Genomic DNA, 12,859 nt, shown 5'->3' on the forward strand with positions numbered 1-12,859 from the left:
GGTTGACAGAGAAAGAACAATGATTCCAAGCACCACCCTCCTTTTGAAGCTTCCAGTCTGTTATTCAAACTCAATCAGTATGACAGAGTGATCTTCAGCCTTGTCCTCGTCAACACTCACACCTGTGTTAACGAGAGAATCACTGACATTATATCAGCTGGTCCTTTTGTGGCAGGGCTGAAATGCAGTGGAAATGTTTTTTGGGGGATTAAGTTCATTTGCATGGCAAAGAGGGACTTTGCAATGAATTGCAATTCATCTGATCATTCTTCATAACATTCTGGAGTATTTGCAAATTTCCATCATACAAACTGAGGCAGCAGACTTTGTGAAAATGTATATTTGTGTCATTGTCAAAACTTTTGGCCACGACTGTACATGTATAAGAAGACAAAATATAGTCATTACAAGCAGTGTAATTAAGACAAAAATATATATTGAGTACAGCACAGAGTAGCAGCAGATCATCAACCCAGATATGAAGTGGGACTAGACCATTTATCCAGTATTGGCTGCCATATTTTCTAAAACATTGGACTTCTATTGAAGGTATTATATCAAATGAGAGCCCAGTAAGCATGTAACTTAGGACATGTCCGAAATAAGTGGGTCAACGTCCCCTCATCCTGCTTGCACCTCTCACACAGTGGTGAGGTGTCCGGGAATATTTTATGCAGTTTTACTTTTGAGTAACGTAACCTGTGTATCACCTTAAACTGAACAAGGTTGTGTCTGGCATTCACTGAACTGTGGTTTATATTCCTGAGAGCTTCTACCCAGTCCTCATCTCAGATTTCTGAACCAAGTTCTTGTTCCCAAGCCCTTTTAATAGTGTCTGTGGATACCTCTATGTGGGCCTGTAGCACATCATACAGTCTAGAGACCGACCCTTTTGAATGGGGTTTGACAAGGATCAAGCTATCTAATGTAGGACTATTTCTCTTAATGCCATACCGTGGGATATGTGTCCTTAAGAAATTCCTGATTTGGAGGTATCTGAAAATATGTGTTGTTGGCATGTTATACTTACCCTGTAATTGTTGAAATGAAGCTAACTGACCGTCAATGTATAAGTCACCAATTGTTGTGAGCCCCTTCTCCCTCCAATGTGAAAACACCATATTATCCAATGCAGCGTGGAAAGCATGATTCAAGCAAATCGGGCTGTCAATGTATACAGTGGGTATGTTAAGAAAATACCTAATCTGTTTCCAGATCCTAAGAGTATCACATATGTTGGACTATTACCAAGTGCAGGGAGTGAGGAACGTTGACAGGAGGCCTGTTCAATCAAAAGCCATGAAGGAATACCATTCTGTCGCATCCCAGGTAAACTTTCCCTCCAGAAGACATTATGTTCAGATTAGCAGCCCAATAATACAGTTTAAAGTGAGGAAGGCCAAAGCCCCCCTCTATCTTGTACATGCATGAAAGCTTCTTTGAAATTCTGGCTTCCTCGTTAAGAGTAGCAAGGGGTTCCACGGCTATAGCGAAGACAGCAGGCAAAATAGGGTACCCTTGTCGGCAGCCCTTGAACAGGCAGAATGACTGCGACATTTCCTGATTGGTTACCACGGACGCCATTGGGTGTGCATAAATAATTCTTATCCAATTAATATATTCCTTTCCAAACCCAAAATGCTCCAGAACCGACATCATATACTTCCACTCAATCTGATCAAACGCCTTCTCTGCATCATGAGAAGTACTTCCGGCGCCGACAGAGATGGCCGCCTCGCTTCGCGTTCCTAGGAAACTATGCAGTTTTTTGTTTTTTTACGTGTTATTTCTTACACTAGTACCCCAGGTCATCTTAGGTTTCATTACATACAGCCGAAAAGAACTACTGAATATAAGATCAGCGTCAACTCACCATCAGTACGACCAAGAATATGTTTTTCGCGACGCGGATCCTGTGTTCTGCCTTACAACCAGGACAACGGAGTGGATTACATGCAGCGACCCAAAAACGACTCAGAAAAAGAGGGAAACGAAGCGGTCTTCTGGTCAGACTCCGGAGACGGGCACACCGTGCACCACTCCCTAGCATTCTTCTTGCCAATGTCCAGTCTCTTGACAACAAGGTTGATGAAATCCGAGCAAAGGTAGCATTCCAGAGGGACATCAGAGACTGTAACGTTCTCTGCTTCACGGAAACATGGCTAACTGGAGAGACGCTATCCGAAGCGGTGCAGCCAGCGGGTTTCTCCACGCAACGCGCCGACAGAAACAAACATATTTCTGGTAAGAAGAGGGGGGGGGCGTATGCCTCATGGCCAACGTGACATGGTGTGATGAAAGAAACATACAGGAACTCAAATCCTTCTGTTCACCTGATTTAGAATTCCTCACAATCAAATGTAGACCGCATTATCTACCAAGAGAATTCTCTTCGATTATAATCACAGCCGTATATATCCCCCCCCAAGCAGACACATCGATGGCTCTGAACAAACTTTATTTAACTCTCTGCAAACTGGAAACGATTTATCCAGAGGCTGCATTCATTGTAGCTGGGGATTTTAACAAGGCTAATCTGAAAACAAGACTCCCTAAATTTTATCAGCATATCGATTGCGCAACCAGGGGTGGAAAGACCCTGGATCATTGTTACTCTAACTTCCGCGACGCATATAAGGCCCTGCCCCGCCCCCCTTTCGGAAAAGCTGACCACGACTCCATTTTGTTGATCCCTGCCTACAGACAGAAACTAAAACAAGAAGCTCCCGCGCTGAGGTCTGTCCAACGCTGGTCCGACCAAGCTGACTCCACACTCCAAGACTGCTTCCATCACGTGGACTGGGAGATGTTTCGTATTGCGTCAGACAACAACATTGACGAATACGCTGATTCGGTGTGCGAGTTCATTAGAACGTGCGTTGAAGATGTCGTTCCCATAGCAACGATTAAAACATTCCCTAACCAGAAACCGTGGATTGATGGCAGCATTCGCGTGAAACTGAAAGCGCGAACCACTGCTTTTAATCAGGGCAAGGTGTCTGGTAACATGACTGAATACAAACAGTGCAGCTATTCCCTCCGCAAGGCTATCAAACAAGCTAAGCGCCAGTACAGAGACAAAGTAGAATCTCAATTCAACTGCTCAGACACAAGAGGCATGTGGCAGGGTCTACAGTCAATCACGGACTACAGGAAGAAACCCAGCCCAGTCACGGACCAGGATGTCTTGATCCCAGGCAGACTAAATAACTTTTTGCCCGCTTTGAGGACAATACAGTGCCACTGATTCGGCCTGCAACGATAACATGCGGTCTCTCCTTCACTGCAGCCGAAGTGAGTAAGACATTTAAACGTGTTAACCCTCGCAAGGCTGCAGGCCCAGACGGCATCCCCAGCCGCGCCCTCAGAGCATGCGCAGACCAGCTGGCCGGTGTGTTTACGGACATATTCAATCAATCCCTATACCAGTCTGCTGTTCCCACATGCTTCAAGAGGGCCACCATTGTTCCTGTTCCCAAGAAAGCTAAGGTAACTGAGCTAAACGACTACCGCCCCGTAGCACTCACATCCGTCATCATGAAGTGCTTTGAGAGACTAGTCAAGGACCATATCACCTCCACCCTACCTGACACCCTAGACCCACTCCAATTTGCTTACCGCCCAAATAGGTCCACAGACGATGCAATCTCAACCACACTGCACACTGCCCTAACCCATCTGGACAAGAGGAATACCTATGTGAGAATGCTGTTCATCGACTACAGCTCGGCATTCAACACCATAGTACACTCCAAGCTCGTCATCAAGCTCGAGACCCTGGGTCTCGACCCCGCCCTGTGCAACTGGGTACTGGACTTCCTGACGGGCCGCCCCCAGGTGGTGAGGGTAGGCAACAACATCTCCTCCCCGCTGATCCTCAACACTGGGGCCCCACAAGGGTGCGTTCTGAGCCCTCTCCTGTACTCCCTGTTCACCCACGACTGCGTGGCCACGCACGCCTCCAACTCAATCATCAAGTTTGCGGACGACACAACAGTGGTAGGCTTGATTACCAACAACGACGAGACGGCCTACAGGGAGGAGGTGAGGGCCCTCGGAGTGTGGTGTCAGGAAAATAACCTCACACTCAACGTCAACAAAACTAAGGAGATGATAGTGGACTTCAGGAAACAGCAGAGGGAACACCCCCATCCACATCGATGGAACAGTAGTGGAGAGGGTAGCAAGTTTTAAGTTCCTCGGCATACACATCACAGACAAACTGAATTGGTCCACTCACACAGACAGCATCGTGAGGAAGGCGCAGCAGTGCCTCTTCAACCTCAGGAGGCTGAAGAAATTCGGCTTGTCACCAAAAGCACTCACAAACTTCTACAGATGCACAATCGAGAGCATCCTGGCGGGCTGTATCACCGCCTGGTATGGCAACTGCACCGCCCTCAACCGTAAGGCTCTCCAGAGGGTAGTGAGGTCTGCACAACGCATCACCGGGGGCAAACTACCTGCCCTCCAGGACACCTACACCACCCGATGCTACAGGAAGGCCATAAAGATCATCAAGGACATCAACCACCCGAGCCACTGCCTGTTCACCCCGCTGTCATCCAGAAGGCGAGGTCAGTACAGGTGCATCAAAGCTGGGCCCGAGAGACTGAAAAACAGCTTCTATCTCAAGGCCATCAGACTGTTAAACAGCCACCACTAACATTGAGTGGCTACTGCCAACACACTGTCAATGACACTGACTCTACTCCAGCCACTTTAATAATGGGAATTGATGGGAAATGATGTAAATATATCACTAGCCACTTTAAACAATGCTACCTTATATAATGTTACTTACCCTACATTATTCATCTCATATGCATACGTAGATACTGTACTCTATATCATCGACTGCATCCTTATGTAATACATGTATCACTAGCCACTTTAACTATGCCACTTGGTTTACATACTCATCTCATATGTATATACTGTACTCGATATCATCTACTGTATCTTGCCTATGCTGCTCTGTACCATCACTCATTCATATATCCTTATGTATATATTCTTTATCCCCTTACACTGTGTATAAGACAGTAGTTGTTTGGAATTGTTAGTTAGATTACTTGTTCGTTATTACTGCATTGTCGGAACTAGAAGCACAAGCATTTCGCTACACTCGCATTAACATCTGCTAACCATGTGTATGTGACAAATAAAATTTGATTTGATTTGATGATTTGATTTGATGAGCTATTACCACTGCCTCAACCTTATGATCTTGATACATTACGTTGAAAAGGCGTCTCAAATTGTAGTATATACTGTATGTCGGCCCGGGATAAAACCTGTCTGGTCAGGGTGTATGATGTCAGAAATATGTCAGAAATATATTTGCTATATTTGCTATATGCTATTGTAGCCTCATACAGTGTTTGCGGGAGTTTGGCATTTTCTTTGGAAGGTTTAAATATTCGCAACATAAGTGGAGCTAGACTGGCGCAGTACTTCTTATAGAATGCTTTTACATATCCATCGGGCCCAGGGGCCTTGCTGTTTGGAAATTGTGCTGTCGCTGTGTTAACTTCCTCTAAAGTTATCCCTGCATCGAGTGCAGAAGCTGCCCCCCTGTCTAGTTTAGGAATTTCACATTCAGTGAGAAAACGTTCCATAGTTTGTAGATCAGTAGCATCACATTTTGATTGATATAGGTCTGAGTAAAACTGTGCAAAGCATTTATTCATATCCTGTGGTTCTGTTACTATTGTACCCTTCTTGTCTTTTATTTTGTGAATAGCTCTAGATGCCTGTACATGCCATAGCTGTCTTGCAAATAATTTGTGGTTTGTCACTCAGTTCAAAATAACTTTGTTGCATTCTAGCAAGTAAAGAGCCCACTCGTTTTGAAAGGATGGTAATGTATTCATATTTCAACTTTGTGATCTTCTCAAGGACTGCATTGAGGAATTCGTCCTAAAAACATTCTCCTGTTATCCTAACTCTTTTAATTTCTCTCAGCCTAGTATTGATGTGTTTCTTCCTCTCTGATGTATAAGAAATAATGTAACCTCTAATCACAGCCTTTAGAGATCCCAAAGGGTGGAGTCGTCAACATCCCGGTGTCGTTACCTCTGAGGAAAAGGGCAATCTGCGCCTTCAAATACTGACAAAAAGTCTCATCTTTCAAAAAGTATGCGTCTAAGCGCCACGGTCGTCGACCTGTAGACACATTGTCGAGTTTCAGCACCATGGACAGAGGAGAGTGGTCCATAATTAGAATAGGGTGATAGGTAACAGACACAGCTGCTGAAATTTGTTTGGAGTCCAACAAAAAAAATAATAATTCTGGAATATGATTTATGAACTGCCGAAAAGAAAGAATAATCCCTATCTGTTGGATGTGTCAATCTCCAAATATCGACAATGTTAAGGTTGGTCATCAATGTATTTAGACAGACACTGGCATTTGATTGTTGAAGTGACGTTGATAGCTGTTTATCTAAAAGAGTATCTAACGTACAGTTAAAGTCACCTCCAACAATAACACTAGTATCCGAGATATTTGGTATGGCCTTAAATACCCTTTGAAAAAATGATGGATCATCGAAGTTGGGTCCACATAAATTGACGGAGGTTATTGGTTTCGAATTCAGTGTACCAGCCACAATAATATACCGACCATTAGGATCTGAAATCGAGGATGAGTAAACAAAAGGAATGTTTTTCCTTATCAGGATTGCTACCCCTAACATCTCACTCATAACATCTCACTCATCATATAAGTCCCTATTTCTGATCTTCTGATCGAAAAGACATTGACAGGAAATTCAAACGCATCCCTGGCCTGTATTTGGCAATTTAGCCGGTTGACACAGCCGTTCTAAAAGATCGGTCTCTTTTGGGTTGTCAAACGTACATGTTGATCCCTCGACTGTCACCTTAAACCTGGTTGGGAAGAGGAATCCATATCGGATGTTGGCTGCCCTGCATTTCTTGCGTAACTCATCATACTCTTTTCATTGGTTCCTCACCTCCAAATTAAGATCTGGGTAGAAAGACACCCTAGCTCCGTTGTAGTTAATGGGGAACTTTTGACTAGCCAGCTTGAGGATGAGATCCCTGGTCTGGGGATAGTGCAGCCGTGCGATGAATGGCCTTGGTAACGCGCTCTTGGCCAGCTTCGTTGCCTGTGATCTGTGTGCTCGGTCGATCAGGATGGCCGTTTTGAAGTGTTCACTCCCCAGCAATGCCGGTATCAGCTCCGAGACAAATTCAGTGGGTTTCCCTTTCTCAGTGTCCTCCTGGATCCCACATATTTGGATGTTCTGGCGTCGAGCATTTCCAATCGGACTTTTGTTGTCATTTTGGAACGTTGTGCACTGTTTCTCTATGTCATTTAGCCTGGCCTCATTGATTGACTGTTATCTTGCTTAGTGAGTTTATAGCAGTCAGTAGGTCCCCACAGAGTAAGTTCTGTGGGGAACTCTTGGGAGCTAGCATCTTCAGCTAACTCCTCGTGGGTCGGCAATGTTGAAATTGGTTCGATGTCTATCTCATTCAAATCATCTTGTTTAGCGCCCCATTTTTCGGTGCCTTTTCCCTTTGTCATATTGCCAGACAATGTTTGAGAGAGTTTGTGAGAGGTTAAGATAAATATGAATTTGTTTAAAAATTGAGGGGAGCTCTAGCAAAGCACGTCTACTCCATAGCACGCTCTATAGCGCCCCCCACCACCACTGTGTTCTTGGGGACCTTCAATACTGCAGAAATGTTTTGCTACCCTTTCCCAGATCTGTGCCTGGACACAATCCTGTCTCAGAACTCTACGGACAATTTCTTTGACCTCATGGCTTGGTTTTTGCTCTGGCATGCACTGTCAACTGTGGGACCTTATATAGACAGGTGTGCACCTTTGATCTCAAGGACGATCAATGGAAACAGGATGCACCTGAGATCAATTTCGAGTCTCATAGCAAAGGGTCTGAATACTTATGTAAATAAGGTATTTCTGTTTTTTTTTTGCAATTTGCAAAAAAAATTGTGGGGTATTGTGTGTATATTGATGAGTAAAAAAAATATTTAATACATTTTACAATAAGACTGTAACATAAAAAATGTGGAAAAGTCAAGGCGTCTGAATACTTTCAGAATGCACTGTATATGTTGGGTTCTGATGGGGTATGAGAGTTGAACTAAGTTCATGAGGCATTCAAGGGTTTTTCTTTATTTTTACTATTTTTAATTTATGGAATTTCTTTCCTTCTTAACGAGCCAACCAGTTGTGTTGTGATAAGGTAGGAGAGTATACAGAAGATAGCCCTATTTGGTAAAAGACCAAGTCCATATTATGGCAAGAACAGCTCAAATAAGCAAAGGGAAACGACAGTTTATCATTACTTTAAGCCATGAAGGACAGTCAATATGAACCATTTCAAGAACTTTGAAAGTTTATTCAAGTGCAGTCGCAAAAACCATCAAGCACTATGATGAAACTGGCTCTCATGAGGACCGCCACAGGAATGGAAGACCCAGAGTTTCCTCTGCTGCGGAGGATAAGTTCATTAGAGTTAACTGCCAGACACATCTCAACATCAACTGTTCAGAGGAGACTGTGTGAATCAGGCCTTCATGGTCGAATTGCTGCAAAGAAACCAATACTAAAGGACATTGATAATAATAAGAGACTTGCTTGGCCCAAGAAACACGAGTAATGGACATTAGACCGGTGGAAATCTGTCCTTCGGTCTGGAGTCTTGGAGATTTTTCATTCCAACCGCCATGTGAGACGCAGTGTGAGTGAACGGATTATATCTTGTATTTCCCGCTGTAAAGCATGGAGGAGGAGGTGTTATGGTGTGGGGGTGCTTTGCTGGTGACACTGTCTGTGATTTATTTAGAATTCAAGGCACACTTAACCAGCATGGCTACCACAGCATTCTGCAGCGATACACCTGGCCTCCACAATCCCCCGACCAAATTGTGATGGTTTGGGAGGAGTCAGACCACAGAGTGAAGGAAAAGCAGCCAACAAGTGCTCAGTATATGTAGGAAATCCTTCAAGACTGTTGGAAAAGCATTCCAGGTGAAGCTGGTTGAGAGAATGCCAAGAGTGTGCAAAGCTGTCATCAAGGCAAAGGGTGGCTATCTGAGGAATGTCAAATATAAAATATATTTTGTTTTGTTTTACTTTTTTGGTTACGACATGGTACCATATGTGTTATTTCATAGTTTTGATGTCTTCACTATTATTCTACAATATAGAAAAAAAAAAAATATATATTTTTTTAAACCTTGAATGAGTAGGTGTTCTAAATCTTTTGACCGGTAGTGTATATCATTAATTTCTAAGTCCAAAAATGGATGTAGCAACAGTGACCTTCACACAGCAGAACTATGTCACCGTTTGAGCGTGATCAATTAACCTGCCCCTCGAAAAATGTATTATGTCCACGGTTCTGTGAATGTCCCGCAAAATCTTTCCCTTGTCCCACATTTGGGCTTTTTGGATACTACTACAACATGTTAACACCATCTTTTCAGATAACATTATTTCAACCCCACAAAGTAAGATTTTCACAGTTGGAGTTTCTTATATCTGAAACTGCAAATTAGATTTTCACTTTCACAAGTAGAATTGCAAGTTCACACATATGAAACTGCAACTTTGATTTTCGCATGTGAATGTTTTTCACAAGTAAAATTGCACATCAGATTTTCACGTAAAAGTTTTTAACATGTTAAACTACAATTCACATGTGAGGTGAAAAAATGTTATTGTCATGCCCTGACCTTAGATAGCTTTTTATGTCTCTATTTTGGTTTGGTCAGGGTGTGATTTGGGGTGGGCATTCTATGTTCTTTTTTCTATGTTTTGTATTTCTTTGTTTTGGCCGGGTATGGTTCTCAATCAGGGACAGCTGACTATCGTTGTCTCTGATTGGGAACCATACTTAGGTAGCTTTTTCCCACCTATGTTTTGTGGGTAGTTGTTTTCTGTTTCTGCACCTGACAGAACTGTTCGTTGTCGGTTTCCACTTTGTTATAGTGTTCAGTTTTAATAAATATCATGAACACTTACCACGCTGCGCTTTGGTCTGATCCTTCATGCAACGACGACCGTTACAGTTATTCTCGTCACATGTGAAAATGTGGTGCAAACTGTCAATTTAATAGATGTGAAAACGTTTCACGTAAGAAAATGTGATTATCAAGTAAAACTGCAAATTTGATTATTTATTGGTTGTAGTTTTTATTGCGCTGAAGCTATGAAACATAAATTTGCTTTAAAATCTGGTTTAAAATACACTAATAAAGCTGTGACTCGATCAGATCTGCCCTTCCAAGAAAAAGAGAAAAGGGGATCAAATTCTGCTCTCTGCAAACTCATGCTCTTTCAGTGCCTACATATAGATCTATACCTATCTCAATAAGATTTCTTCTTAAATGTATTTCTTTCTCTCTCCAGATCTGACTTTAGCCAGGCTACTTACAACAGTCATACAGATTGTGGGAGGCATATACAGTTGAAGTCGGAAGTTTACATACACTTAGGTTGGAGTCATTAAAACTCATTATTCAACCACTCCAGAAATGTCTTGTTAACAAACTATAGTTTTGGAAAGTCGGTTAGGACATCTACTTTGTGCATGACACAAGTAATTTGTCCAACAATTGTTTACAAACAGATTATTTTTCTGTATCACCCAGTGGGTCAGAAGTTTACATACACTCAGTTGACTGTGCCTTTAAACAGCTTGGGAAATTCCAGAAAATTATGTCATGGCTTTAGAAGCTTCTGGTAGGCTAATTGACATCATTTGAGTCAATTGGAGGTGTACCTGTGGATGTATTTCAAGGCCTACTTTCAAACTTAGTGCCTCTTTGCTTGACATCATTGGAAAATCAAAAGAAATCAGCCAAGACCTCAAAATTATTTTTTGAGACCTCCACAAGTCTGGTTCATCCTTGGGAGCAATTTCCAAATGCCTGAAGGTACAACGTTCAACTGTACAAACAATATTACTCAAGTATAAACACCATGGGACCACGCAGCCGTCATACCGCTCAGGAAGGAGATGCATTCTGTCTCCTAGAAATGAACGTACTTTGGTGTGAAAAGTGCAAATCAATCCCAGAACAACAGCAAAGGACCTTGTGAAGATGCTGGAGGAAACAGGTCCAAAAGTATCTATATCCACAGTAAAACGAGTCCTATATCGACATAACCTGAAAGGCCGCTCAGCAAGGAAGAAGCCACTGCTCCAAAACCAGCATAAAAAAGCCAGACTATGGTTTGCAACTGCACATGGGGATAAAGATCGTACTTTCTGGAGAAATGTCCTCTGGTCTGATGAAACAAAAATAGAACTGTTTGACGATAATGACCATTGTTATGTTTGGAGGAAAAAGGAGGCTTGCAAGCCGAAGAACACCATCCCAACCGTGAAGCATGAGGGTGGCAGCATCATGTTGTGGGGGTGCTTTGCTGCAGGAGGGTCTGGTGCACTTCACAACATAGATGGCATCATGAGGCAGGAAAATTATGTGGATATATTGAAGCAACATCTCAAGACATCAGTCAGGAAGTTAAAGCTTGGTCGCAAATGGACAATGACCCCAGGCATGCTTCCAAAGGTGTGGCAAAATGACTTAACGACAACAAAGTTGTGGCCATCACAAAGCCCTGACCTCAATCCAATAGAAAATGTGTGGGCAGAACTGAAAAAGCTTGTGTGAGAAAGGAGTCCTACAAACCTGACTCAGTTACACCAGCTCTGTCAGGAGGAATGGACCAAAATTTACCCAACTTATTGTGGGAAGCTTCTAGAAGGCTACCTGAAGCATTTGACCCAAGTTAAACAATTTAAAAGGCAATGCTACCAAATACTAATATAGTGTATGTAAACTTTTGACCCACTGGGAATGTGATGAAATAAATAAAAGCTGAAATAAATAATTCTCTCTACTATTATTCTGACATTTCACATTCTTAAAATAAAGTGGTGATCCTACCTGACCTACGACAGGGAATTTTTACAAGGATTAAATGTCAGGAATTGTGAAAAATTGAGTTTAATGTATTTGGCTAAAGCTAAGCTGTATGTACATTTCCGACTTCAACTGTAGCATGACACAGAGTATTAGACAAGTGAAGAATTGGGGTTCTAATTGGTCAGTGCCCAAGTCGGCAAAGGGTATTATGCCATGACGCCGCACCCCTCCCAAGGGAGACATTACCCATAAATCTGTCTGCCTAAAGTGTTACTGTCACAGCAGTATTATCAGCAGACAGCAGTGGTGTTGAGGCCTGGCCTACCTCTTTTCTGCAGGATGGCGCTTCCGCTCCTCCGTCCAATGTGGTTCTCCACATAGCAGGTGTAGTTTCCCAAGTCCGTCTCCTCCACCGCGTCGAAGGTTAAGGACAGCTCCACCTCCTTTTCCCCCAAGTGTTCCTTCAGCACCCTGTGTAGAAGAAGAGGAGGAGGAGGGAGGAGAGAGAAGAATCTCAGGGGAGGTACCATAGCCCAGAGTATACAGGTCACCACTGAGGGACATAGTGGGGGTGGAGACACACCTCATATAGTGGTCTGTTTTCAGAGACAGGCCCTGGTTTCACAATGCAGCTAACAAGAGTTCAGCGCAGAGGTCATACTCATTAGGCAGAGATTCTTTCCCCATTACAGTGAAGCTGGAGATCAAACACACACACACACACACACACACACACACACACAGGGAGGGGGGAGGGAGACATTGCGGCATCCACACCTGTACATCCATATTAGGAAGGATAATTGTCACACCCTGACCATAGTTTGCTTTGTATGTTCTATGTTTTGTTTGGTCAGGGTGTGATCTGAGTGGGCATTCTATGTTGGATGTCTTGTTTGTCTGTTTCTGTGTTTGGGCC

The 12,859-nt window shown here is 43.1% G+C and overlaps 1 protein-coding gene across 1 annotated transcript in view; it reads right to left on the reverse strand.

Annotated features, from left to right (window-relative positions):
• The window catches only part of LOC112256032 (X-linked interleukin-1 receptor accessory protein-like 2), a 424,604-nt gene that overhangs the window by 36,451 nt on the left and 375,294 nt on the right, over nucleotides 1-12,859 (reverse strand). Inside the window, exon 8 of the mRNA XM_024428971.2 lies at nucleotides 12,266-12,411. Within this exon, the coding sequence (XP_024284739.1) occupies nucleotides 12,266-12,411 (146 nt within the window). The remainder of the gene's footprint in view (nucleotides 1-12,265; nucleotides 12,412-12,859) is intronic.

This window comes from Oncorhynchus tshawytscha, linkage group LG08, assembly GCF_018296145.1.
Source record: "Oncorhynchus tshawytscha isolate Ot180627B linkage group LG08, Otsh_v2.0, whole genome shotgun sequence".
Taxonomy (NCBI): Eukaryota; Metazoa; Chordata; class Actinopteri; order Salmoniformes; family Salmonidae; genus Oncorhynchus; species Oncorhynchus tshawytscha.